The following is a 27,977-nucleotide window of genomic DNA, read 5'->3' as shown; positions in this document are numbered from 1 at the left end:
GTCGCGCTGGATGAGCACCCGCTGGCGAGTGCGCCAGCGGCGCTCGCGATGGAGTCAACGTGGACTGAAAACCACATGCTGCCTTTGTGTGTCACGACGAAGGATGGAACGGATGGCAGTTTAGATAAAAGCGCTGCAGCGCCGTTCCCCATGTTTGTGCACAACTCTGAGTTCATACGCCGCGTAGCCGACGAGGAAATGAAGATGCTTGATGACTTCAGCAGCGGTGGCGGCATGGCACGCACCTCCGTTGCAGCTGCAGCATCCGCGGTAGGCGCTGCATGGCATACACCTTCCACGCCAGTGACGGAGATGCCGTCGATGAGTTCGCAGCAGCCAGTGAGTGCTCGACGCGGCAGTGGCGCCGCCATCGTCTCCGTTCGACAGGTGAGCTCTGCTGCCGGCAACGGTGCTTGCGGGCCGTGCACAAGCGACAGCGGCGCGGCACTGGCCACGGCGTCGACGCTGTTCTCCCCGCCGAAAGGTGAGAAGGCAGTGCAGCCAACACCGTACCCGGTCACTTCAGTATGCAGTGTGCAGGACTGGTCCTCGGTGCCGCGGCTTGGGTTCCCGACCCCGAGTGAGCCGGCTGTGGCGCACGCCGAAGTTGCTTCGCAGCCCACCCGAGACGAGGAGGAGCGCAAACGAGAGGATAAGTGGTACCATCTCTGCCGCGGTGTCTCGCTGCTGGCGAGCGCTTCGCCGGAAGTCATTGTGAAGCTGCGCGCCGTAGCGCGGGTGCGCGGAATTCCGCACCACCTGCGCGGCGTCATGTGGCTCACCTTGACCGGCACGGCGCTGAAAGTGGACGAGAACGAGTACTTCTGCGCCAAGCTACTACGGTGCAACGGCTATGTGACGGGGCCGAATGCGGGCGCCATCGCTGCTGATGTACAGCGAACCTTCCCCGGTCACCCTTATTTCTCCGACAAGGATGTAGGAGCGTACAAACTGACCAACGTCCTGCACGCGTTGTGCTGGCGCAACCCGCTGCTAAGCTACTGCCAGTCCTTCAACTTCCTAGCCGCTTTCCTGCTTCTCGTGCTGGACGACGAGGAGCGCACGTTTTGGTTGCTCGTGCATATATTTGAGGAGCTCCTGCCCAACGACTTTTATGGAGAAACGCTGCTGGGAGCCAATGTTGAGCAGGCTGTGCTGGAGCATCTTGTGGAGAAGAAGCTACCTCGCGTAGCCGCAAAGTTCCGCGAGGCGGGTCTGCAAGTGAAGACGCTCGTTGCGAACTGGATCATGTCCTTGTTTGTGAACGTGTTCCCGATCGCGACGGCGCTGCACGTGTGGGACTATCTCTTCTGCCGCACGCCAAACCCCGGCGAGCGCACCCCCGCCCACCTCGAAATCACACTTGCCACTTTGAAGTATCTCGACGACGCTGGCCTCCTCATCAGCGACGATGCCGGCGAACTTCTTATCACCCTGCGCCGGCAAACGGCTTGTCTCTACGACGCGGCGGCGCTGGTTCGCCTGGCCCAGTCGATGGCTATCACACCGAAGCAGTTGCACCAGCTGCGTCGGCAATGCAAGCCAGTAGTTGTGGAGCAGATGAAAGCACGAGAGCAAGCTCGTGCGGCGCAGCTGGAGCGCCGCGTCGCGCAGGAACCGCGCTGTGCACGCGAGAACGCGCTGTCCGCTGCCAATGCTTCGTGATTCATTTCCTTTCTCTCTCTCGTTGCGCTTGCGATATTCTCTTTTTTTGTTGTTGCTGCTGCTGCGTCTTGTGTCTGCCCTGAAGCAGCACAAACGACTGCGGTGGTGTCGCGCCTGCATGCGTGTGTGGGGTGCAAGTGCGGATGCAAGGCGTGTGCAGGGGCGTGCCTACAGGGTTTGCTTTTCTTTGTTTCGCCCTTGCCATCGCTCTAGCTGGAACTCCCCACCACCACCACCACCACCACCACCTCGCAACGCCTTCCACACCCCGCCTGCACGACGACCTCCCTCCTTTCACCCGCCACCACCTTCTGTTCTCTCTCTGCCTCTTCCTCCGCTTTGTGCTTCAACCGCCTTTCCCTGGCTTTCGCTCTCTCTCTCTCTCTCTTGCTAATGAGGACGCCGCTCGCAGTGTGCTCATGTTTGAGTGGAGTGGTCCCCGTCACCTCTGTGGGACTTTTTTTGGAGCATCAACGTCATCCCTGACTGCCCTTGCCTCCTCCCCTCCCCTCCTCTCCCCCCACCATCTCTCATCTCACTCGTTTATGTGTCGCCGAGAATGACGCCGGGAGAGGGAAAGGAGGGGTGGTGGTGGTGGTGTCGTGGAGATACAAAAAAAACGATAGTTTTGCATCCTTTGATCGATGCGCTGTGGACGCAAAACATACTCATGGTGGGGCACCACAGCCCCTCTGCTCTCTTCCTCCTTTCTACATGCTGCGCACGTGACAAGAAGATTGTGCTGCCGGCACATGGTAAACCCTTTTTCAAAAGGAGAGAAAGTGGCACAGAGAGAGAGAGATGCCCACATGAAAAAACAGGAGATGCTGGCGGATGCGCGTGGTGGCCGGTGCGAAGTAGCCGAGAACACCCCGTGTGGCCCATCATCGCCCCCTTTTCCACCCCTCTCCTCTCTCCTCCCTCCTCCCTCCTCCCCCATCCTCGCTGCGGCAGTTTACCAGTGAGGGGGGGAGGGAGGTCTGTGGAAGCGCGACGCAGCCATGGCGGCAACGTCAGCGCGGGGCGGCGGCGGGTGGTATTCAAGCATTGCCCCAATGCTTTGTTATTGCTGCCTCTCTTCATAGTGACATGCGTCTAAGCGGTTGGCCTTTATTGTCACCTGACAATGCTGCGCATGATGCCCGTCTTCTCTGGTGCGTCGTGTGTGCATTTGTGGGGTATACCGCCGCGTCCCCTCTCTCTCTCTGACCGCCCTCTCCCCCTCTCTTTCGCCTCGAGCTTTTTTTTTCTGATCTGGTGCCCTCTTTCTTGCTCAGGATACGTTACGCGGCGCTGCCATAAACCCGGTAGCAGGGGGGGGAACATAAACATGGTTGGTCGGCGCGCCGGTGCCGGCGGGCGTGGTGCTGCTGCCTCGGTCGCTAAACGCCCTGCTGCCCGCTGCGGCAAAGTCAGTGGACGGCCCACCTCCGCTGCTACCGGCGCCCCCAGCGAGTCGCTCTCAGCGCTTGTACAAGGCGAACGCAGCCATCGCCGCGACGCCGCCTCTCCGGGAGGAAGTGCCGATGAGGAGGTGACGCTTGTTTACCGTAAGCCACGCACACGGCACACAAAGCAGTCGACCAGCGCCGATGAGCCCGCGCAAGCGACTGTCCCAGACAGCTGTGCTGAAGCAGCATTAGACACGTCCGCGGCTGCCTCTGCTGCCGCTGTTTGTACGCCAGAGATGGAGGTGCTTGCGTTCTGGCAGCGTGCGTGCGACGATGTCAACCGCACCCGCGCGCTTTCCAACTGCGGCGTGGCGGACGTGTCGCTGCACTGTGTAGACAGCACCGGGGCCTATTCGCTGTCCCAGGAGCAGCTCTTCTGCTGCAGTGGGGACCGTATGGAAACGGCCAGGCGTGCTCTGCACAGCTTGAACGATCTCCTCTACACCCCTGTCGACACAAGTGCGGCGGCCGGCGCGCCCTGCGCCGGCTACCCTTGTTGGGTGCGACCGGAGCAGTACGCAACGGTGGTGGCACTTGCACGTGTTTGCGAAGCCGCCGTGCCGGTGCACCTTCCGCCGATGCTGCGCCTGTCTAGCTGCTCAGCCACCGTGTGCCAGCAGAGTTGTATGAACTTGAACGGAAAAGAGACCACCCCTATTCGCAGATCGCCTCTATTATGGACCCTCCCTATCGCCGTTGCCGGTGCCTTGGCCAGACATGGTTCGGCCGCCCTGTCAGGTGCTATCGCCTGCGCGCCCGGGACCACCCGGGCCCAAGGAGCCGCAGTGGCAGCACAGGGCATTGGTGAGCCCACGATTGACCTGGTTCCCTCGCCAGTGTTACTCGCCGATGTGCACAAGCGTCTGGGGTATCTTCGTCGATTCCATCAACTGCAAGTTGCGTATGGCGAGCTTATCCCAGCGTTCCGCGCGGCGTCGACTTTTACAGAGCTGCGACAAGTCTTCTTCACGCACGACGCGGCAGCGTGCCAGGTGCTAGGCCGCATGTACCAAGCTTGGAAGGACGGGCCCTACCACGAAGCGCTCGCGGCGGATCACTCAGGATACGAGCACCGTCCACCCCAGAACAACGCCGAGGTGAAGGAAGTGCTGTCTTGCTTCCTCGGCAACCCGCTCGTCTTGGACACGCTGCTCCCGTTTGTCGGGATCACGGCCCGCTACCCGCAGGAGGAGGCGCTCTTGCAAAACTTTGTCGCGGCCCTGAAGGACATGACAGCTGTGGAGACGGCATCATGGGGCCCTGTCGCGGCTATGGCGTCGTGGCGGTGCACCGACGGCCTTTACGTGGTACACCACGCCTCGCGCGTGCACGTATTGCGGAGGCTTCTGAATGAGGCGCAGCTTTACGGACTGCCTCTCTTTTTGCGGTCTATTCGTGCGATGGCGGGTAGCCACGCCAGCAGCGGTTTCGCGTCGACGGCGAGGGGGGGAGGGTGGCATCGCGCGGTTGCGCTGCAACGAGCGCAGAGCCTCTACGCAGATCAGTTCTTCCTCACCCCTGACGCCCTTGACCCGGATCTCTTCTCCCAACCGGACCCGATGCAGGCGCAGCTGGTGCAGGAGGAGCTCGTCGCGCTCCAGCGCACGCACTGCGCCTTCTGCCTTGTTGTCGGGGAGGCAGACGAGGTGCTAACGCTCGTGCAACGGCACATGCGGCACGTCGGCGGCGTTTGGCAGCACTGGGTCAAGAAAGAAGAGGAAGAGCCGATGCCGGGGGTAAAGGCGGAGCCGCTGGATGCCCGGGATCCAACCGACGCGGATGCGGTGGCGACCGAGCTCAGTAGCGAGGATGCGGACAAAAGTGGCACCGCGAGCGCCGACGCACCCGGGGTGCCTGCCCTGCTTCGTCCTTGTGCTCCTACGGACCCGCTACGCCGCTACGTCATCCGCACCGTGGACGCCGCGCGGCGGCATCAGCGGCACAAAGCGTCGTCTGCTGCCCTTACCGCTGCGACGCCCCTACCCTTCAGCCACGTGCAGTGGATCGAGCACGGCAGTACTAATCGTTGGTCGCCGAACGCGAACTACTACGGTCTTGCGTATATGGTGGTGCTGGATACGGAGGAGGAGTGGGCAACGGAGAATGGCGGCACGCTCGCGACTGAAGGACTGCTGCCGGAGACGGCCATTGTGATGAATGCCGAGAGCAATACCGCCGCGCTGCGCGAGGCGCAGGCGCCGGCGTACTGCGTGAATGCAATCCTCGAGCTGTGGCGTACCTAGGCGAAGGAACGAGTGGCCTTGGAGAGACGGACGCACCGGTGCGTCTGTGAGCGCGCGTCTCCCTTCTGCACCTTTTGACTTGCACACACGCAGACGCTCACACACAGAGACGAGCATCCAGACACGCCACCGCGTGTTCTTTCAATCAAACCCACCCCCTCATCTCCCCTCCACCCTGCTCATGTTCTCTTCACTAGAGAGTTGTGCAGGGTGTAGAAAGCGACCAGCGAAGCGCCTATTCTCCTTGGCCGCATTCACACCTACACGCATAGAAACGCACGTACCCACATCCAGACACACACATAGAATGGGAAGAAGAGAGCGAAGGGAACAGGGAGAAAAGTACAACACGCCAAACCTCAACAGGCCAAGCGGAAACTGAAGGATGTGTAGCGCACGCTTAACTTCGCTGTGTCACGTGGCTCTAGTGTTCGTTCTGCTCTTCCTCCTTCACACCGCCCTCGTGTGGCCGTGCTCACGTCCGGCTGTGCGCCCCTGCGTACGTCAGCCTTTTGGTGTGTGTGGGGGGGTGGGGGGGAAGGGTCCCATCACACGTCGGTTATACGTCGCACGCGTCTCGTCACGGAAGCCACCAGTGGTGGTGAGCCATGTCAATTCTGTGCTCCTTTGTGTCGCTGTGAAAGGAGGCAGCTATTACGTGAGAGGCACCGGCACCGCATCACGATTTGTGATGCATCTCACGCTGTGGCCGCCAACGATTGTGTGCACGCGGATCTTCTCGTCCTTGCTGCTGGGTGGCGCTTTGCTATGCGGGTGAACCTCTTTTGCTGTCTCCCCCTCCCCTCCCTCTCCCCGCCGGCTTCCTCGCGCACCTCCTCGCGCCGACAACGACGGACTCACAAACACAGGAACGAACACAATCCTGCAGAGGCACTTTCTTGCGGCAATGCAGTTCACATCCCCCTTGCTCGGCGGGTACATGATGTACCATCGCAAGTCGATGAGTACGATGCGCTACAGCAAGTGGAAGGGTGCACGCGGCGGCCTCAGTCACTTCTACAATCGAACCGCCATGCTGGAGGAAGTGCCGGTGAATATGCCGGTCTCTATCGCGGATCGGCGCATGATGGCCTACGTGCACCGCTCTCGCCTGCGTCACTTTCAGCTTTTTCGGTCGTACCAGCAGAAGTCGAACTCGACGGAGTGCAAGTTACGCGAAGGTGAATTTCTCCGCCGCCGGTGGCACCGGCAGCTGCAGAAATCCTTCATTGCCTTTATGCAATTCAAAACAATGAAGGTGCTGGAGGAGCAGGCGAAGCTGGTTTCGCAGTATGGGCAGGCGTCCGTGAACGCCGCCCTGGGCGACCCACAGGTCGCGGCAGGCGATGTGGCACACGAACGCAAGTACGTGGCACTCCATCGCCGAGTGCAGACACTGCCCCGAATTCAGCTCGTGCCCAAGCACGTGGCTACGATGAAGCAGATTCACAACGACCGCTTCAACTACCGCTGGCGCGTCAACTAGGCCCGCTCTTTTTCTGTGTTCTGCGGATCTGAAGGCGGAGCAGCACGCGCGCCGAACTCCGTAGGCGCTTATGCTTTACCATCGACTTCTCCGGCGGAGCATCGTCCAGAAGACGTCGCTGCCTTCCAGATGACTTAGCCAACCGCGTGGTGCTTTGCCGTCCTTCGTCCTCCCACACCGCCCACGTCCCGCTTCGCTTCTGCCTATGAGGCCACCGAATGCCCATGTGGGACCGGTCTAGCTGGAACTCGAGATGTCTTCTGCTCAGTTGTGCAGGGGCAATGCCAACTTTCATTTTCGCCTCGCATCTCTCGTTTTTGTTCGTTTCGCTCCTGCTCGCCCGATGAAGGGGAGGAGGGCGGGGACGGCACACACCCCTCAGCGTGTGGTATCTCAACCTCCCGCACCCCCACTCTGTGTGTAGGTAAGCCCAGCAGTCATCCTATCCCTGCCGCATGCCGAACCACTTGCGGTGGTGACAGGTGCAAGCAGCTACAAAGACGCTGGGCACGTCTGTACCATTCATATGATTTGCAGAGTGCCAGGGTGGCTTGAGCGTGTGTCTCGCCCGGCCCTCACTGCCCTTGCTGGTGAAGGGAGCCGGACCCACTCCGAGGAGGGGATGCCCCCCGGGGGCGGCCAGCGCAGTGGAGGCGGCTGTGAGGCGACCTGCGAGGCGGGTGGGCGGCCAGCGTTAGAGGCAGGGGGCCGCGCTGAGGTGGCGGAGTCGGCGCATTGCCGTAACGCGTGCGGCCTACGGCCGCTTCGCACCAGGCGGATGGGGCCTGTGACAGACCGTCTCCAGCGTAGACTGCATGCCGTGTGTGGGAGAGCGGGCACCTTGGAAGGGAAAAGAAGAAATGCGGTTTCTTCTCCCGTGCGGTGAAGGATGCAATGATCTGCGCTCCAGTTTTCGGCGCGGGTGGCTCTGCTCGCGTCGTTTGTTTGCTGGTCTCTTTGTGGTGGGCCGAGTTGATCCAGTGATGAAAGATACAAAGGAGAAGGAAGAAAAACAGAACAGCGGCCTGACGCGGCGGGTTGCACCGTGTAAGGGGCAGAGGTGGCGCCCTCGGCACATGCGGCGCCTGTCTCTCTTGCCTGCAAGGCATGGACGAGTTGACCCACAGTGCAAGGTGATGGAGCCTCTTTGATGTTGGCGGACGGAATCCCTCGTCTCGGGTCTACTGACGCAGGCTGCTTCCCGCCAACCCGCCCCCCCCCTCCCGAGTTGTGAGAGGGGATCATGGGCGTGAAGAGGCTGCGAAAGCGGATGGGAGGTTGTTGGCGAGGACGTCGTCGTCTGTGCCGACTTTTTTTTGCCCTTTGCCGTTTCTCTCCTCCGGAAACCCTTTTAGTCCTTGCTTGCCCCTCCCTCCTGGAGGCCTTTATATTTCTCTGAACACCGCTGCATTCTCGCTCCTTGTTGCCCTCCCCGCGCTTCTTCCCCCTCCTCCAGTCCTCTCCCATCCCACCAAAAAAGGGGTGAGGAAGAGCGAACTTGCCCTTCCCCGTGAAGAGGGTCGATCTGCGCACTTTGCGGGTGCCGTGCCTTGCGCTTCCTCCACGACAACGACAACTGCGACACCCCGCGTCCCACCACTCCCGCGCTGCGACTCGCGCCGGGAAAGTAGTAGGAGATTGGATCGGTTGGCGTATCGCAACTTGCTGAAGTGCGGATCAGCGCCTTTGTCCACCTCCCTCACTCTCTCTGCGTCGTGTATAATCGTTCGCTTTTGTATTCTCTTGTTCGTAAGGGCCCTTCCCTACTTCCCTCTGCCTTCCTCCAATGGCGGGCCGGTGCGACGCCGCCAGCCCGCTGCCCCTGCGCGCTGTGCTTAGGGCTCACGAGGTGGTCGCGGCAGGGCGTGCGGAAAACGTGCTGCAGGTGCCGTCGCCCATCTACACGGCCATTTTCGTGGATGCGCATCACGCACTCATAGGAGCCGGCGGCGGTGGCCGGCGCTTTGGCATGCCGAACATTGCCCTACTGTTGCGCGTGCAGTCGCTGGGCAGCGCGTCGAAGGCGGACCCCACCACCGAGGCCCCCGCTACGTCTTCGGCGCCAGCAGCAGACGCGCCACCAGTGTGGAGCTTCGCAGCAGCGGTGGATCTCGGTCCAGACAACATTCCGTGGTGCACCTCATCTTTTCTTCCCTTTGAGGCGAGTGCGCAGGAGAGGAAAGCATGCAGCGGCGCGTCTACTGAACCGGCGGCACTGGACTGGTCCGATGCCCAGCGGCGCGTCCTTGACGGCCTCGTCGGGTTTGTCGCGCTCAGCACCGTGGCGTCATTCTTGCTTCTCGGTGTTTTTCGCGGCCCCGAGCCGTCGACCTCGCAAGCCACGGAACCCTCTGCATCCTCTGCAGCCAGCGCGCCTGCGAGCACCAGCGGAGACGCAGATTCGCGCCGCTACCTCCGCCAGCTGGCCCGCATCGAAGTGCCGAGTGACGCAAAGAACCCTGACAAGAAGCCCATCGCACTCGTCCAAAACCTGGTCCTTGTCTCACACGATGACAATGGTGTGCTCGCGTTCGCTCTTACTGACCTCGTGCCGGACAGCTGTGAAGATGAGGATCTTGACGCGTACACGGCCAGATACGCTGACCAGACTACGAACGGTGCTTCTGGCGCGGTTCTGCAACGACGCGTTCCGCGCGTGCGAACCGAGGCCGCCCCTGTGGCTTCATGGCAGCTGCCTGCGCGCGTGAATGATTTGAGCGTGAACCGAGTGTGCATCGTGAAAGCTGACGCGAGCAACGGAGCGTCGTCGTCGTCCCCGCGGCCCTGTAAGGCACACCTGCAGGAGCATCTCGTTGTTGCCGCCTTATTGCTGAACAAGACGCTGGTGCTGAGCACTGTACGCCTGCGGCGCCGCTACACCCGCTCACGTAGTCACAAGGCGTCTGCCGTTCAAGAAGAGACCACCGCTGAAAATATGCAGACAGAGGCCAAGTCGGACACTACGGCGGCCGCCACCATGAGCACCGCGTTGACCTTGACGGAGAACATGCTTCCGCTACCGTTCAAGTTGATGACCTCTTCTCTTCGCCTGGTGCGTCTCTTCGGCTGGGGCGACATCGACGCCGCTCAGCAGGCCGATATGCGGCGTCGCCTCACGTGGCAGTCTCTGCAAGCAGGGGGTGCGCCCACGCACGGCCCGCTGTGCGGCATCATGGTGGCAGCCTACAACTCCGTGACGAACGAGTCGTATGTAATTCACGGTGCAGTAGAGGTGATGCCACTAACGTCGTCTATGCCATCCTCCTGTACATGGGATAGTATCGGGCCTCTATGTTTGAAGGTGCAGTGGACGCGTAAAGACCCGGCCCCGGTGCTAAGCGACGCCATCACGTCGCTGGCCGTTTACACGGACGGGCCCCCGGGAGAGTATGCCACCCGCGTTTCAGCAAACCCTCTCGGCGCTGCGGTCCCCACGCGCTGGATTGCTGGCACGGTCGAGGGTTGGGTAGCATCTCTGCGTCTGAGCCACGACCCCGCGCAGCGGCCTCACTGGCAAGCGGATCAAATTCGCCCTTCACCAAACAAATCTGTGGCGCGGCGCTACCCTGCACTGCACAAGGAGCCGGTCTCATGCGTGGCCGTCTCCTCTGAGAACGACGTGGTGAGTGCTGACATTGCCCAAAATGTGGCGCTGACAACACTGCCATACGCCGTGCCGCGTGCACCTTCCTCGGCGACGGCATCGCCATCGTCGAAAACGCTGAGATGCGATGTTGCTGTGCAGCCCCGCTCGACATCCTCCTCCCCCCTGTTCCCTCCAGCAGGGGCAGTGAGTGGTGGGCTTCTGGGAAGCCTTACGGACAATCTCGCCAACGGTCTGTCGTCGCTGCGCGTTGCCTGGTTCCTGCTCATTCCGCTAGTTCTGCTGCTGGCCGGCATGATCATCAGCCGGAGACCGTGAGCTGTGCGTTTTGCAAACCTTCATCCAGAACCCCTTCGAGCATCTGCGGAGCTAGGGAGTGTGTGCGCATGCCCCCTGCCCGTCTTTTGTAGCGTATGCACGTTTTTTTTTTGCGCCGTTGTTAGTTTTGTTTTTCAGGTACGCATGCACTTGTATGCGACTCGCGGTGGTGCTCCGTTCACGAGGGTCGTCAAGCAGAAGAAGACAGACAAATCCGAGCGAACAAAAGAAGAGGAGGCTCAACCATCCTGTGACGTCAACGAGTAACCCTCTTCGCGAAGCAGCCAGCGCGACGAGGTAGGAGCGTGAGAAACAGAGGGATGCACATACATGTGCGAGGTGTGCCTGCCGCCGTGCTCTATCTTTGACGCCCTCTCTCCAAGCCCGTGGGACGAGAGCTACGCAAGCGTCTCTCTCCCCTCCACTCCCGCACCCTCCTCCTAAGCCGCCTTTGCGCCTCTCCGGCCTCCTCCATGACCGCGTATGTGCACTCTCTCTCTCCTCCTCCCTTCCGCATTCTTCACCCGCGCCGCACAACGGATGCCATCATGTGGCATGTCTCTCTCACGCAATCTATGCGCCACCCCCCTCTCTTCCCCTGGTACGCATATGTGGGGCGTCTTGGACCCACTCCCACCTCCACTCCACCACATGTGTGCTCACGACACCAACGTGGTGTCATGTCTGTCTGCATTCGCCCTCCTTTGCATTCGCCTTCTTCCTCCTTCACCCCTTCCTCTCCTCCTCTCATCTGCACAGGCCAGCGAGTCCAGCGAACGCAACGTTGAAGGAACACTATCTCGCCCCCCTTCCCCCTCCACTCTCCTTTCTTTCCCACTCATACATCAGCCAGCGACCCTACGCCTCCTCCTCCACCTGCTGTGGTCTTGTTTGTTTCCTCGCTTCGCTCGGCCACTCCCCCACCCCCTGCCCCTTCTCTCTCGTCCGCTCTGCCTGCAGAGCAGCCGAGAAAGCGAGAGGGGGAAGCCAACCGAAACAGAAACCCGAAAGTCTCACCTTACCCTCATATCTCCCTCTCCTTTCTCTCGCGCGTGTGCACGTTTGTCTGTGCGCATGCATGTGTGCGAGTGAGTGTATGTGCGTTCTTGTCTTTTTTTTCTTTCCACCTACCCCCCCCCCACACACAGAAACACACATGAATACGTCTCCCTTGATTTCCTGAAGGGAAACGCAGAACTCAAACGAAACAGAGAACCCCTCTCCTCGGTCACTTCCTTACTTCTGTTTTAGTTGCTTGCTTGTTCTTTTGCTGCATGCGTGACTGTGTACCCGTGCCTCCGTCTGAACCTCTTTCTTTCCACATATTCAACAAACCAAAACCTCCCTCCTCTTCCTCCGCCTCCCCCCTCTTTGCTAGGAATTCATCTCATACGCTTACAGAAAGACGGCAGAACCCCCGCCCCTTCCACCACCACGACGAAAAAAAAAGTGCACCCAATACAACCACACACACACACACACGGGTACACGCACCCGCACGCACGTCCGTACCTACTCGCCAACGCCGCTACCAATTTTCTTCCCTCCGTTCCATTTTCTCTGCTGCCCTCCTTTCCCAAAACCGCCGATCTCTTGATTCTAAGGTCTTGACTCGCTTCTTGCGGCGCCCACGCCTTTCCCTACCTCGTCTCTCTTCCTGCTGCCGCGTTTGTCCTCCTCTTTCTCTATCACGCTCGGTCTTTCTCCGTGATTAAGTTTATTTCTGTGCTTTCCTGTGCCTCCGTGGCTACTTTCCGTTGTCGTAACGCACCGACCTTCCCCCACCTCTTTCCAACGCATAGATACGCCTGCACACTCCGTTAAGTGAGGCAGAAAAATGATCACGACACAGAACTACCGCATCAACGAGATCTCTCGCTTTCTCATTCTCGTTGGAGGTCTATGTGCCAGCGCGTGAATCTCCACCGTGCACGGCTTCAACATCTTGAGCGACGAGCTCATTGAGCTGTTCAACTTCAGCAGCTCTGACTTGACGACCATCACCAGCGTCGGCGTCGTGGTTGGCTGTGCGACTTTCCCCGGTGGCATGTTGCTCGACTACGCTGGGCCCGTCCCCCTCCTCATCTGCGCGACACTACTCACTACATTGGGTGCAGTCCTCTACGGTCTTGTCTTCAACGGCAACATCAAGGGTAACGTTCCCACGCTCGCCGTCTTCTGCGCCATCATGAACCTTGGCTGCTCCTCCTTCGACACGGGCTCCTTAATGGCCGTGCTCGGCAGCTTTCCGCTGACGAAGGGCCCTGTTGTGGCCATCATGAAGACCTTCACTGGCCTTGGTGCGTCCATCCTGGCCCTCATCAACTACAGCTTCTTCCGGAAAAGTGATGCGCACTACATGTTCTTCATGGCAGCGCTTATTGTCTGCATAGGCACCGTGGCAGTCATCTTTATCCGCTTTCCTCCCTACCACATCCTTGATCACGAGAAAACCCGCGTGCCGGAGAAGATGCAGGTGCGCCGCCGCCTGACGGAGCGCGCCTACCTGACGCAGTACCCGCCGATGACTCGCTTCTACCTTGGCTTTGGCATCATTATTGCGCTTGTCACCTACCTGACAGTGCAGTCCTTCTGTGTAGCCTACGCAAACCCGAGCGACTCGGCGCGCATGGGCAACACGGTCGTGATCATAGTGCTCGTCTTATGCCTGGGCCTCATGGCGGCCCCGCTCCCGTTTCTGGGCGGGATGGAGAAGGAGCCTAGCAAAGACCTCCCCGACTACCCGGGGGACGAGGTGATGAGCTTCGAGAACGAGGATGAGAAGCGTGTGCTGCAGCCCACCGCCGAAGAAATGGCCGAGGATGAGAACGCGCTTGGTGAGCTGTACCTGAAGGACGCCCACTGTGAGGTCGACAAAAAGGGAAAGAAAACGTCGGACTCCTCTGATGAGGTGCTGGCGCACCGGCAAGTCGACTCCGAGGATGCCGTGATGTTGGAGGACGAGAACAAGGCGCGCATGATGATTTCCGACCAGGATCCGCAGTATCAGACGACCTTCTGGCAGAGCCTCAAGCGCCCCGACATCTGGCTGTGCTGGTGGAACACGATGGCGACCTGGGGCTGCGGCATGGTCATGGCCTTCAATTCGGCTCAGATCTACCAGTCATTATCGAATAATAAATACGAAAAAAAGACGAACACCATGTACTCTGCCATCATCAGCGTGGCGAGTGCGCTGGGCCGCCTGTCCATGGGTATCCTCGAGTTCATGATAAACCGCCAGCCCTCCGAGACGCGCCCGGTCATCACCATCGTTTATCCGGTGGCCTCCATCTGCATGGTGGTCGGCCTCATCTTCTTGCTGGCCCTCCCACTCGAGTCGAAGGCCATCGTTATTGGCTTCTTCTTCGATTCCTTCGGCAACGGCTTCAGCTGGGCCTGCACGGCGCTGACGGTGCGCACGCTGTTCGCCAAGGACATCGGCAAGCACTACAACTTCATGTACGTCGGCGCCTTCATTGCAGTCATTGCGCTAAATCGCTTTGGCTACGGTGAGATGTATGATCGTCAGGCAAAGGCGAACCGCGATGCCGACTTGGCTGCGGGCAGGACCCCTATCTACCCCGTCTGCGCCGGCAAGAAGTGTGTCGCCAACGGCATGATTATCCTGTTGTGTGTGAACGCAACGGCGATTGTCGGTAGCACATGGCTCCATCTGCGCTACCGAAGGTTCGTTCTCAAGCACCGCGCTGAGAAGGCCGCTGCACGTGCGGAGAAGTGTCGCCGCCTTGATCAGCAGGTGGCTGGTGCGGTGCACGAGACGAACGTTGGTGCTGCCGTAGTGTGAGGCACGCCAGCGCACGTAGGCGTTTCTATCTGTGTGCCTCTCTGTATCAGTGTCTTACACTGTGGCCGTTTATGCGTATTTTGCGACTCTGCTTCAACACGTTTTTTCTTTGTGCTAAAGCGTGCCGTCGTGCTCTTTTTTTGGGCGCATGGCTGCGGGTTCTCTGTACTTCTCCAGAGGCGTGGTGCTGCTGGCCCTTCGCCTCTTTGATGGCGGCTCTTCGCAGATCCAGCCTGAATGGGAAGACGCGTGCGGAAGCGATGCGCGTCCATGTGGGGAAAGAGGTGGAGGGAAAAGAAACGAACATGAGGGCAAGCCGATGGGCGAGCACGCAAAGGGAGTGGAAGGAGACGGAGGAAGACGCAAGGCCGCTGCACAGGCGTTGGGAAGGAGCATTTTCGATTCTTTTTGCTTCTTAACCAGCGGTATTCTCTAGGTGCGTGCGTGGTGCTTCACCCGTGCCCCATCCACCCCTACTTTCTCGCCTCTTCGCTTTCTCGCTCCCTCGTTCACTGCCCTCATGTCTGCCTCATTCGCTCCCCGCCTTTTATCCTGCGGCACGCGCGCACGCACACACACAAAAACTGATACGTCAGGTAGTGTAACAGTGTCTGAATGACACGTGTTTGCTTTCGTTTTTTCGGTGTCCGTCTTTCGCTAGACCTTGGCACAGGTTTCTTCCCCTTTTTCCCTTTTCCGTGCTTGGCTGTGATCCGCTTCGCCGTTTCCGCACACCCACCGCTCTCTTCGTTGTGGCTCGCTCCTGAGTTCCTGTCCTACGCTGGCACATCTTCCCTTTGAGGACTCGGTGGCGAGCATGTCCGCATGTTGGGGTGTGTGTTCGCGAGCTTTCTTTTCGCCTCCTCCGCCGCGGATGAGGATGGTCTTGATCCCTGCTGCCGCGCATCATTGCCAAAAATAAAAAAGACAGATTTGAGCCCCTGCGCACCCGGACCTGCACACTCGACACCTAAAACGCGTATATTTCTTGCTTTCGTTTTTCCTTCGTTGTGTCAGGCACTCTGAGCACCGTGCGCACATGTTAGGTAGCATCACGAAGAAGCAGGAGAGCAAAGTAGAAGATCGAAAAAGAGGAGGGAATCAGCCTCCCTTTTTTTTCTCTCGGCGAACCCTTCTCGCTTTTTTTTTCACCGCTCCGCATGTCTGCGTCGATGCACACAACTTGAGTCCTTCTCCCTCCCACGCACTACATACATATGCATATATGTATGCATATGTACGTATCTGGATGCTACCGTTTGCTTTTTCGTTTTCTATATTCTTGTATGTAATCATGTGTGCGTCTGCTTGTCTTTTTTTACGAGCGCGATTGACGGCTCTGCGTGCGTCATTTTTTTTTTCAATCTTTTTCTGTGTGTGTCTATTTCTCTCTATATGCACATCATTTGGCACGCCATACTGGCACACAGAGGCAGACACGGACACCAGGAATTCAACCCATAGATGTGCCGAGGACCAAAGGGGGTGCGAGAGAACATGCTTGCCGACTTGCGTGTCGTCAGCAGAAGCCGGCGCATGTACTTCACTTGCTTCTCCCCCCTCCATCGTTGTACATCGAGTAGTGGGCATTTCTCGAGCGTCCTTGTGCCCTTGTGTGTGTGTGTGTGTGTGTGTGCGAATGTGTGTATGTGCGCCTCTGCCCGTGCATTCTCAATCGTGATTCTTCGGTTTTCTCCCTCTTCCTCTTCAACTCGCCCCCCTCCCCCGCCCCTCCCTCACCGCTTCTATTGTACTCTGTTAAATCGCCTTTCTGTCCTCTTTCGAGCCCTTCAAAAACACACACGCACACACCTTTCCTAATGTGAGCGTACCTCCCTCCTCCAAATTTGCTTTTTGGCGCTTTTTGAGTGTGCGCCCTTCCATCTATGTCACAATGATCGCATTTCGCCTTTTTTCATGTTCTCAAGTTGCTCTTTCGCGCCATTCCTTTTCAAGTTCTTCTTTCTCTGCTGCAGGCTTTGGCCTTCCCTATCTCTCCCCGTGGGCCTCTCTCTCATCTCGCTATGTTCTCCCTCCACTTACCAGGAAGCCGTTGCTGTTCTCAGCCCTCCCCCCTGAGAGTGCATGCTTGTGTGATTCGGCGCTGCTCACGGTAGCGGGCAAGGAAAGCGACAAGAAACAAAGTACAAAACAAAACGCACCGCTGAATGCACTGTGGCCGAGGATTCTTGTATTCAGCGTTGTCTTCTCGTCACTGCTTCCCTGCCTGATAACGACGGCCGCCTAACCGCGGTATCAGGCTGCAGTGCCCCGCTCTTGGTGTTGACAAGACAGGCCATAGCGGGCTCGGTATCGAAGAGACGTGCAGTCCCGTATACGCCGAGAACACCCCACTACGAGCTGTGCTATTTACCTGGCGGCAGTCTTCCCACACCGGAAGTGCAAGGACGCTGCGCTTGCGAGGCGACGGGAGACCATGCTCGCTCAGTCCCGCACCGGCGCCTGCCCGCGCCGCGGATCCCTGCAACGGCGGGTGACTGGCAGTGGCGGCATGGGGTGCGGATGGTGTGCTGCCTACTGCTGTGCTGGCGCATGCTTCTCCGCGGGCCCCCTTCCTCTCCACACACCCACGCCTGCGAAAGGCCTGTGGGCTCAGCAGAGGGCGGGATGCCCCCTGCTGCCTTGCCACACACGCATAGCGGCGCCCCACCTGTGGGACGGCACGTGTGGTCAAGCGGGCCAGCCACGCCCTCTCCCCCACCCCCAGGCAGCAGCGTCGTCCTGAAACAGGCACCGAGGGCGCAGGAATGCGAGCACTGTGCGCAGGTGCTGCCAAGCACAGCCGGCATGCCGTATCACACCCAGACAAGGCATGCGCACGTGAGCAGAGCAGGAGCGATGGGCGAACAAGGCGCGAGGAGACCCAATATACGAATCAGCCCCCCCCCCTACTCGGCGCATGTGTGCGGAGCGTGCGGTGACCTCTACGTCCGGCCGGGCCTGCGCTGATGAGGCGCAGATGCCGGAAGCATGACGGGAGCACCCTCGAATGGCACCAGCGAGTCCTCCAGACGCGCATGAGGCGAGTCCCCACGCCACATTACGGCATGCCGCGGCTTGTGGCGACCGAGGGAGAGGCATGGCATGCAGGCAGGGCGTGCAAGGTCTCGGAGGGCCCTGGCCTGCGTGTGGCCGACTTCCTTGCTGCGCTCGCCCGGCATGCCCCCTTGATCGCCACCCCCTTCTACCCGCACGGCAGACGCCACGGCCTCCGCCCACGAGCGGGACCCTGAAGGCGGCCCTGCTTGGATCAAGGCATGCGGTCCACCCATGCGCGTGTGTCGCCGATTGCGCAGCACACATCCAAAGGTGAACAACGACACTAAGAGCCCATCAGGTGCGTGCCCGATTGCGATGGAAGGATTGCTCCTCCTGGACGACGAGAACTTGGCCGTGATGAAACAGAGACATGAAAACTGTGTTTGTATGCGACTATTGGGTGACTGATTTGTGACGGAGTGGCTAGGTGAGGGAGAAAAAGAAATTCCCTGTCGCCGTGTCTGTGTTGTGTTCTCACAGTGGCTTCGTTTTATTGTTGGTGGTGTTCTTGGTGGGTACATTGCTGCTAAGCTGTCTGGGTAGAATTTTTTTCTCCCACTGGCGCTCGCTGTGAAGTAGTTTCCCGTTTTTTTTTTCGTTTGTGTTATCGGTGTCTTGTACAAAGCAGCCATTCACTTGTCGTCTGCCCCGAACGCCGTGTCGCGCGTACACACCCACTTAAACCTTGTGCCGTTTTTTTTTCCACCTCGCCTGCCGTCTACTGTTGTTTTTCGTTCGTTTTTTATTTGTATGGATAGCGTCTACAAATATGTCGATGCATATGTGTGTACTTCTCTCCTGTCTGTCGAGCTTTTACGTCCCCTTCTTCGTTTTTCTTGTTCCTTTTAGTCTTTCCTCTCACCATAAACAGCGAGTACCATGAGTGGTGGCTATGTGTGCTGCTTGTGTGGCACCTTCGCGCCGCTGTCCACGACGTCTCAGGCACCAACATGTACGAGCGCACATCTTTTTCTTTGTATGCTCTCTTGCTCTCTTCACAGGTGCTTTCTTTCTTGCTTCTCCGGTGTTGTTCGTTCAGCGACTCACACCTCTTTTTTTTTTCGCTCTCTCACAACTTACCTGCCCTTCCCTTTACACGTTTTATGTTGGCGCAACTTTCACTGGTTCACACAGGTCGACCATCAGTAGACATCATGTTTTTCATCTGTGAGTTTCATAGATGCGCTGGTCGTGATGTTCACAGAACGGGTGCATGCGTGTGTACTTTCGATTTCCCTTGACGCCTTGGTCTCTCCCTCTGCAGGTGCGCGAGCACTCTGGTAGGTGTAGGTGTGTGTGTGTGTGTCCTTGCTGGAGTTGTGTACTTCTCTTAGTATTATCATTATGTGCCGTCGTAATATGTTTTGGTGCCGCTGCACTCACGGCTTCCGTTTGTCGTCATGCTAACTTTGCGTTCCGGCGGTCCCGCTATCCCCTCCGCCCTCCTCCTCCTCCTCTCTCTGACTGAGCCTTTTTTGCGGTCGCCTTTTTTTTTTTCGCTCGTGTGCGTTGTGTGGTTTGCCGTTCTGCCCGTGTGCGTCTTCAGCTCCTTTACCGAGTGTCTGTGCCAGTGCAAGGCACAGGATCAAGCGAAACGAAGCCGACGAGGAAAGAAAGAAAAGTAGAGCATCACTCTGCGTGCTCGGTCCGACATTCGAAGAAACTGGGTAAATCACCTCTGGGGAGGCTACGGCAGTGGAGCTGGTGTGCACGATGTACGCGTGCACACCTGCATGGGGCGAAAAGAAAGACCGAGAGGGGCTCTGCACACACATAGTTCTCGATTCGCCACTTGAAGACACCGCTCTTCGACAGACGTCGGCGATGCGGAGGGACTTCACAATGACGCACATCATTCTTTTCTCTCTCCTTGGTCTTGAACCATTCATGAAGGCATCCAATGCAGCTGTGGTGCGCAGAGCCATTCAAAGCAGTGAGGCGCAGCCACAACAGCAACAACAACAACAAAAAAACATACAAACTTCACGAAGCACTTCGTAAGGGTGAAAGCTGAGGCGGAGCCGAAGGGCGCACTAACCAGGCATGTGAGTCGTGCGAAGTGCTGGTGCCTCTAATTCACCTCCTCCCTCTAACACGGCAGTGCACGCGGAAAAAAAAGGGGCTGGGAATCCTGTGCGGCTTCATGTCCTACCTCGTTCTCTTTTCACGCTCACCCGCTGCCCCTTCCTTTCTTCCTTCCTCTCTCTCGCCTTGTCTTCTCCGTCTGCCCCACCCCTGTTTGCACATCGACATGGGGATATTTTGTCATGGCCTTCGAAGCTCCTCTCGACCTTGGCGCTCTCTCTCTCTCTGTGTGCGAGTGTGTATATTTGAAACTCTCTCTGATTTTTCGTTTTTTTTCCTCAATTTTTCCTTTGTTTTTCTTTTTCTTTTTGGTGGATTTCGTCTTCCTTGTTTGCCGCCTCGACTGTTCTGCTTTGACCCTAAGTCTTGTGGCGCTTCCCTCTCCCGAACCCGTCTGCTGTCGTTACGCGTCCGATACTTATCACCGTTCTATGCGCACTCCCACCCTCTCTCTTACTACCGGCCCTCGCCGCACGTGAGAAAACTACACAGCGACGTAGAACTCCGCCCCACCCCTCCCTCCTCTCCCAGTCTTGGCCCAGTCGTGCCTTGCACACACACACACCTCCCTCCTCTCGGTGACTGAAGCTTGAAGAAAATGGTGTCTCCAGCAGACTACCGGATCAGCGAGATCTCTCGCTTTCTCATTCTCGTTGGAGGCGTCTGCGCCAGTACATGCATGTCCACCTTCTACGGTTTCAACATTATCAGCAAAAACCTTGCAGATATGTTCAACCTGACCGGTGCGGACCTGACCACGATTACCACGATAGGTATCGTTATCGGCTTCATCACGTTTCCGTTTGGTATGCTGCTTGATCACATGGGCCCCATGTGGGTGTGCATGTGTGCCTGTACGCTCAACGCTCTCGGTGCGCTTCTTTACGCCCTCGCCTTCAACGGCAACATCAAGGGTAACGTTCCCACGCTCGCCGTCTTCTGCGCCATCATGAACCTTGGCTGCTCCTCCTTCGACACGGGCTCCTTAATGGCCGTGCTCGGCAGCTTTCCGCTGACGAAGGGCCCTGTTGTGGCCATCATGAAGACCTTCACTGGCCTTGGTGCGTCCATCCTGGCCCTCATCAACTACAGCTTCTTCCGGAAAAGTGATGCGCACTACATGTTCTTCATGGCAGCGCTTATTGTCTGCATAGGCACCGTGGCAGTCATCTTTATCCGCTTTCCTCCCTACCACATCCTTGATCACGAGAAAACCCGCGTGCCGGAGAAGATGCAGGTGCGCCGCCGCCTGACGGAGCGCGCCTACCTGACGCAGTACCCGCCGATGACTCGCTTCTACCTTGGCTTTGGCATCATTATTGCGCTTGTCACCTACCTGACAGTGCAGTCCTTCTGTGTAGCCTACGCAAACCCGAGCGACTCGGCGCGCATGGGCAACACGGTCGTGATCATAGTGCTCGTCTTATGCCTGGGCCTCATGGCGGCCCCGCTCCCGTTTCTGGGCGGGATGGAGAAGGAGCCTAGCAAAGACCTCCCCGACTACCCGGGGGACGAGGTGATGAGCTTCGAGAACGAGGATGAGAAGCGTGTGCTGCAGCCCACCGCCGAAGAAATGGCCGAGGATGAGAACGCGCTTGGTGAGCTGTACCTGAAGGACGCCCACTGTGAGGTCGACAAAAAGGGAAAGAAAACGTCGGACTCCTCTGATGAGGTGCTGGCGCACCGGCAAGTCGACTCCGAGGATGCCGTGATGTTGGAGGACGAGAACAAGGCGCGCATGATGATTTCCGACCAGGATCCGCAGTATCAGACGACCTTCTGGCAGAGCCTCAAGCGCCCCGACATCTGGCTGTGCTGGTGGAACACGATGGCGACCTGGGGCTGCGGCATGGTCATGGCCTTCAATTCGGCTCAGATCTACCAGTCATTATCGAATAATAAATACGAAAAAAAGACGAACACCATGTACTCTGCCATCATCAGCGTGGCGAGTGCGCTGGGCCGCCTGTCCATGGGTATCCTCGAGTTCATGATAAACCGCCAGCCCTCCGAGACGCGCCCGGTCATCACCATCGTTTATCCGGTGGCCTCCATCTGCATGGTGGTCGGCCTCATCTTCTTGCTGGCCCTCCCACTCGAGTCGAAGGCCATCGTTATTGGCTTCTTCTTCGATTCCTTCGGCAACGGCTTCAGCTGGGCCTGCACGGCGCTGACGGTGCGCACGCTGTTCGCCAAGGACATCGGCAAGCACTACAACTTCATGTACGTCGGCGCCTTCATTGCAGTCATTGCGCTAAATCGCTTTGGCTACGGTGAGATGTATGATCGTCAGGCAAAGGCGAACCGCGATGCCGACTTGGCTGCGGGCAGGACCCCTATCTACCCCGTCTGCGCCGGCAAGAAGTGTGTCGCCAACGGCATGATTATCCTGTTGTGTGTGAACGCAACGGCGATTGTCGGTAGCACATGGCTCCATCTGCGCTACCGAAGGTTCGTTCTCAAGCACCGCGCTGAGAAGGCCGCTGCACGTGCGGAGAAGTGTCGCCGCCTTGATCAGCAGGTGGCTGGTGCGGTGCACGAGACGAACGTTGGTGCTGCCGTAGTGTGAGGCACGCCAGCGCACGTAGGCGTTTCTATCTGTGTGCCTCTCTGTATCAGTGTCTTACACTGTGGCCGTTTATGCGTATTTTGCGACTCTGCTTCAACACGTTTTTTCTTTGTGCTAAAGCGTGCCGTCGTGCTCTTTTTTTGGGCGCATGGCTGCGGGTTCTCTGTACTTCTCCAGAGGCGTGGTGCTGCTGGCCCTTCGCCTCTTTGATGGCGGCTCTTCGCAGATCCAGCCTGAATGGGAAGACGCGTGCGGAAGCGATGCGCGTCCATGTGGGGAAAGAGGTGGAGGGAAAAGAAACGAACATGAGGGCAAGCCGATGGGCGAGCACGCAAAGGGAGTGGAAGGAGACGGAGGAAGACGCAAGGCCGCTGCACAGGCGTTGGGAAGGAGCATTTTCGATTCTTTTTGCTTCTTAACCAGCGGTATTCTCTAGGTGCGTGCGTGGTGCTTCACCCGTGCCCCATCCACCCCTACTTTCTCGCCTCTTCGCTTTCTCGCTCCCTCGTTCACTGCCCTCATGTCTGCCTCATTCGCTCCCCGCCTTTTATCCTGCGGCACGCGCGCACGCACACACACAAAAACTGATACGTCAGGTAGTGTAACAGTGTCTGAATGACACGTGTTTGCTTTCGTTTTTTCGGTGTCCGTCTTTCGCTAGACCTTGGCACAGGTTTCTTCCCCTTTTTCCCTTTTCCGTGCTTGGCTGTGATCCGCTTCGCCGTTTCCGCACACCCACCGCTCTCTTCGTTGTGGCTCGCTCCTGAGTTCCTGTCCTACGCTGGCACATCTTCCCTTTGAGGACTCGGTGGCGAGCATGTCCGCATGTTGGGGTGTGTGTTCGCGAGCTTTCTTTTCGCCTCCTCCGCCGCGGATGAGGATGGTCTTGATCCCTGCTGCCGCGCATCATTGCCAAAAATAAAAAAGACAGATTTGAGCCCCTGCGCACCCGGACCTGCACACTCGACACCTAAAACGCGTATATTTCTTGCTTTCGTTTTTCCTTCGTTGTGTCAGGCACTCTGAGCACCGTGCGCACATGTTAGGTAGCATCACGAAGAAGCAGGAGAGCAAAGTAGAAGATCGAAAAAGAGGAGGGAATCAGCCTCCCTTTTTTTTCTCTCGGCGAACCCTTCTCGCTTTTTTTTTTCACCGCTCCGCATGTCTGCGTCGATGCACACAACTTGAGTCCTTCTCCCTCCCACGCACTACATACATATGCATATATGTATGCATATGTACGTATCTGGATGCTACCGTTTGCTTTTTCGTTTTCTATATTCTTGTATGTAATCGTGTGTGCGTCTGCTTGTCTTTTTTTACGAGCGCGATTGACGGCTCTGCGTGCGTCATTTTTTTTTTCAATCTTTTTCTGTGTGTGTCTATTTCTCTCTATATGCACATCATTTGGCACGCCATACTGGCACACAGAGGCAGACACGGACACCAGGAATTCAACCCATAGATGTGCCGAGGACCAAAGGGGGTGCGAGAGAACATGCTTGCCGACTTGCGTGTCGTCAGCAGAAGCCGGCGCATGTACTTCACTTGCTTCTCCCCCCTCCATCGTTGTACATCGAGTAGTGGGCATTTCTCGAGCGTCCTTGTGCCCTTGTGTGTGTGTGTGTGTGTGTGTGCGAATGTGTGTATGTGCGCCTCTGCCCGTGCATTCTCAATCGTGATTCTTCGGTTTTCTCCCTCTTCCTCTTCAACTCGCCCCCCTCCCCCGCCCCTCCCTCACCGCTTCTATTGTACTCTGTTAAATCGCCTTTCTGTCCTCTTTCGAGCCCTTCAAAAACACACACGCACACACCTTTCCTAATGTGAGCGTACCTCCCTCCTCCAAATTTGCTTTTTGGCGCTTTTTGAGTGTGCGCCCTTCCATCTATGTCACAATGATCGCATTTCGCCTTTTTTCATGTTCTCAAGTTGCTCTTTCGCGCCATTCCTTTTCAAGTTCTTCTTTCTCTGCTGCAGGCTTTGGCCTTCCCTATCTCTCCCCGTGGGCCTCTCTCTCATCTCGCTATGTTCTCCCTCCACTTACCAGGAAGCCGTTGCTGTTCTCAGCCCTCCCCCCTGAGAGTGCATGCTTGTGTGATTCGGCGCTGCTCACGGTAGCGGGCAAGGAAAGCGACAAGAAACAAAGTACAAAACAAAACGCACCGCTGAATGCACTGTGGCCGAGGATTCTTGTATTCAGCGTTGTCTTCTCGTCACTGCTTCCCTGCCTGATAACGACGGCCGCCTAACCGCGGTATCAGGCTGCAGTGCCCCGCTCTTGGTGTTGACAAGACAGGCCATAGCGGGCTCGGTATCGAAGAGACGTGCAGTCCCGTATACGCCGAGAACACCCCACTACGAGCTGTGCTATTTACCTGGCGGCAGTCTTCCCACACCGGAAGTGCAAGGACGCTGCGCTTGCGAGGCGACGGGAGACCATGCTCGCTCAGTCCCGCACCGGCGCCTGCCCGCGCCGCGGATCCCTGCAACGGCGGGTGACTGGCAGTGGCGGCATGGGGTGCGGATGGTGTGCTGCCTACTGCTGTGCTGGCGCATGCTTCTCCGCGGGCCCCCTTCCTCTCCACACACCCACGCCTGCGAAAGGCCTGTGGGCTCAGCAGAGGGCGGGATGCCCCCTGCTGCCTTGCCACACACGCATAGCGGCGCCCCACCTGTGGGACGGCACGTGTGGTCAAGCGGGCCAGCCACGCCCTCTCCCCCACCCCCAGGCAGCAGCGTCGTCCTGAAACAGGCACCGAGGGCGCAGGAATGCGAGCACTGTGCGCAGGTGCTGCCAAGCACAGCCGGCATGCCGTATCACACCCAGACAAGGCATGCGCACGTGAGCAGAGCAGGAGCGATGGGCGAACAAGGCGCGAGGAGACCCAATATACGAATCAGCCCCCCCCCCCTACTCGGCGCATGTGTGCGGAGCGTGCGGTGACCTCTACGTCCGGCCGGGCCTGCGCTGATGAGGCGCAGATGCCGGAAGCATGACGGGAGCACCCTCGAATGGCACCAGCGAGTCCTCCAGACGCGCATGAGGCGAGTCCCCACGCCACATTACGGCATGCCGCGGCTTGTGGCGACCGAGGGAGAGGCATGGCATGCAGGCAGGGCGTGCAAGGTCTCGGAGGGCCCTGGCCTGCGTGTGGCCGACTTCCTTGCTGCGCTCGCCCGGCATGCCCCCTTGATCGCCACCCCCTTCTACCCGCACGGCAGACGCCACGGCCTCCGCCCACGAGCGGGACCCTGAAGGCGGCCCTGCTTGGATCAAGGCATGCGGTCCACCCATGCGCGTGTGTCGCCGATTGCGCAGCACACATCCAAAGGTGAACAACGACACTAAGAGCCCATCAGGTGCGTGCCCGATTGCGATGGAAGGATTGCTCCTCCTGGACGACGAGAACTTGGCCGTGATGAAACAGAGACATGAAAACTGTGTTTGTATGCGACTATTGGGTGACTGATTTGTGACGGAGTGGCTAGGTGAGGGAGAAAAAGAAATTCCCTGTCGCCGTGTCTGTGTTGTGTTCTCACAGTGGCTTCGTTTTATTGTTGGTGGTGTTCTTGGTGGGTACATTGCTGCTAAGCTGTCTGGGTAGAATTTTTTTCTCCCACTGGCGCTCGCTGTGAAGTAGTTTCCCGTTTTTTTTTTCGTTTGTGTTATCGGTGTCTTGTACAAAGCAGCCATTCACTTGTCGTCTGCCCCGAACGCCGTGTCGCGCGTACACACCCACTTAAACCTTGTGCCGTTTTTTTTTCCACCTCGCCTGCCGTCTACTGTTGTTTTTCGTTCGTTTTTTATTTGTATGGATAGCGTCTACAAATATGTCGATGCATATGTGTGTACTTCTCTCCTGTCTGTCGAGCTTTTACGTCCCCTTCTTCGTTTTTCTTGTTCCTTTTAGTCTTTCCTCTCACCATAAACAGCGAGTACCATGAGTGGTGGCTATGTGTGCTGCTTGTGTGGCACCTTCGCGCCGCTGTCCACGACGTCTCAGGCACCAACATGTACGAGCGCACATCTTTTTCTTTGTATGCTCTCTTGCTCTCTTCACAGGTGCTTTCTTTCTTGCTTCTCCGGTGTTGTTCGTTCAGCGACTCACACCTCTTTTTTTTTTCGCTCTCTCACAACTTACCTGCCCTTCCCTTTACACGTTTTATGTTGGCGCAACTTTCACTGGTTCACACAGGTCGACCATCAGTAGACATCATGTTTTTCATCTGTGAGTTTCATAGATGCGCTGGTCGTGATGTTCACAGAACGGGTGCATGCGTGTGTACTTTCGATTTCCCTTGACGCCTTGGTCTCTCCCTCTGCAGGTGCGCGAGCACTCTGGTAGGTGTAGGTGTGTGTGTGTGTGTCCTTGCTGGAGTTGTGTACTTCTCTTAGTATTATCATTATGTGCCGTCGTAATATGTTTTGGTGCCGCTGCACTCACGGCTTCCGTTTGTCGTCATGCTAACTTTGCGTTCCGGCGGTCCCGCTATCCCCTCCGCCCTCCTCCTCCTCCTCCTCTCTCTGACTGAGCCTTTTTTGCGGTCGCCTTTTTTTTTTCGCTCGTGTGCGTTGTGTGGTTTGCCGTTCTGCCCGTGTGCGTCTTCAGCTCCTTTACCGAGTGTCTGTGCCAGTGCAAGGCACAGGATCAAGCGAAACGAAGCCGACGAGGAAAGAAAGAAAAGTAGAGCATCACTCTGCGTGCTCGGTCCGACATTCGAAGAAACTGGGTAAATCACCTCTGGGGAGGCTACGGCAGTGGAGCTGGTGTGCACGATGTACGCGTGCACACCTGCATGGGGCGAAAAGAAAGACCGAGAGGGGCTCTGCACACACATAGTTCTCGATTCGCCACTTGAAGACACCGCTCTTCGACAGACGTCGGCGATGCGGAGGGACTTCACAATGACGCACATCATTCTTTTCTCTCTCCTTGGTCTTGAACCATTCATGAAGGCATCCAATGCAGCTGTGGTGCGCAGAGCCATTCAAAGCAGTGAGGCGCAGCCACAACAGCAACAACAACAACAAAAAAACATACAAACTTCACGAAGCACTTCGTAAGGGTGAAAGCTGAGGCGGAGCCGAAGGGCGCACTAACCAGGCATGTGAGTCGTGCGAAGTGCTGGTGCCTCTAATTCACCTCCTCCCTCTAACACGGCAGTGCACGCGGAAAAAAAAGGGGCTGGGAATCCTGTGCGGCTTCATGTCCTACCTCGTTCTCTTTTCACGCTCACCCGCTGCCCCTTCCTTTCTTCCTTCCTCTCTCTCGCCTTGTCTTCTCCGTCTGCCCCACCCCTGTTTGCACATCGACATGGGGATATTTTGTCATGGCCTTCGAAGCTCCTCTCGACCTTGGCGCTCTCTCTCTCTCTGTGTGCGAGTGTGTATATTTGAAACTCTCTCTGATTTTTCGTTTTTTTTCCTCAATTTTTCCTTTGTTTTTCTTTTTCTTTTTGGTGGATTTCGTCTTCCTTGTTTGCCGCCTCGACTGTTCTGCTTTGACCCTAAGTCTTGTGGCGCTTCCCTCTCCCGAACCCGTCTGCTGTCGTTACGCGTCCGATACTTATCACCGTTCTATGCGCACTCCCACCCTCTCTCTTACTACCGGCCCTCGCCGCACGTGAGAAAACTACACAGCGACGTAGAACTCCGCCCCACCCCTCCCTCCTCTCCCAGTCTTGGCC

At 57.7% G+C, this 27,977-nt stretch overlaps 6 protein-coding genes across 6 annotated transcripts; all 6 read left to right on the top strand.

Annotated features, from left to right (window-relative positions):
* Positions 1 to 75: 75 nt before the first annotated feature.
* On the top strand, positions 76 to 1,665 carry LINJ_29_1670 (putative GTPase activator protein; the record flags this gene model as incomplete). Its single annotated transcript, XM_001466649.1, has 1 exon — positions 76 to 1,665. The coding sequence occupies one exon, from the start codon at positions 76 to 78 to the stop codon at positions 1,663 to 1,665; it is 1,590 nt and encodes a 529-aa protein (XP_001466686.1).
* A 1,126-nt stretch (positions 1,666 to 2,791) lies between these two features.
* Positions 2,792 to 5,359, top strand: LINJ_29_1660 (conserved hypothetical protein; the record flags this gene model as incomplete). The annotated part of the gene is made up of 1 exon (XM_001466648.1): positions 2,792 to 5,359. One exon carries the CDS (start codon positions 2,792 to 2,794, stop codon positions 5,357 to 5,359), a length of 2,568 nt encoding a protein of 855 aa, XP_001466685.1.
* Positions 5,360 to 6,266: 907 nt separating this feature from the next.
* LINJ_29_1650 (conserved hypothetical protein) lies at positions 6,267 to 6,845 on the top strand (the record flags this gene model as incomplete). Its single annotated transcript, XM_001466647.1, has 1 exon — positions 6,267 to 6,845. One exon carries the CDS (start codon positions 6,267 to 6,269, stop codon positions 6,843 to 6,845), a length of 579 nt encoding a protein of 192 aa, XP_001466684.1.
* Positions 6,846 to 8,631: 1,786 nt separating this feature from the next.
* On the top strand, positions 8,632 to 10,767 carry LINJ_29_1640 (conserved hypothetical protein; the record flags this gene model as incomplete). Its single annotated transcript, XM_001466646.1, has 1 exon — positions 8,632 to 10,767. The coding sequence occupies one exon, from the start codon at positions 8,632 to 8,634 to the stop codon at positions 10,765 to 10,767; it is 2,136 nt and encodes a 711-aa protein (XP_001466683.1).
* A 2,047-nt stretch (positions 10,768 to 12,814) lies between these two features.
* On the top strand, positions 12,815 to 14,575 carry LINJ_29_1630 (conserved hypothetical protein; the record flags this gene model as incomplete). Its single annotated transcript, XM_003392644.1, has 1 exon — positions 12,815 to 14,575. One exon carries the CDS (start codon positions 12,815 to 12,817, stop codon positions 14,573 to 14,575), a length of 1,761 nt encoding a protein of 586 aa, XP_003392692.1.
* Positions 14,576 to 20,318: 5,743 nt separating this feature from the next.
* On the top strand, positions 20,319 to 22,289 carry LINJ_29_1620 (conserved hypothetical protein; the record flags this gene model as incomplete). Its single annotated transcript, XM_001466636.1, has 1 exon — positions 20,319 to 22,289. One exon carries the CDS (start codon positions 20,319 to 20,321, stop codon positions 22,287 to 22,289), a length of 1,971 nt encoding a protein of 656 aa, XP_001466673.1.
* Between the last annotated feature and the right edge of the window lie 5,688 nt (positions 22,290 to 27,977).

The sequence above is a fragment of the Leishmania infantum genome, chromosome 29, assembly GCF_000002875.2.
Source record: "Leishmania infantum JPCM5 genome chromosome 29".
Lineage (NCBI taxonomy): Eukaryota > Euglenozoa > Kinetoplastea > Trypanosomatida > Trypanosomatidae > Leishmania > Leishmania infantum.
This window is presented reverse-complemented; position numbering and strand designations above follow the sequence as displayed.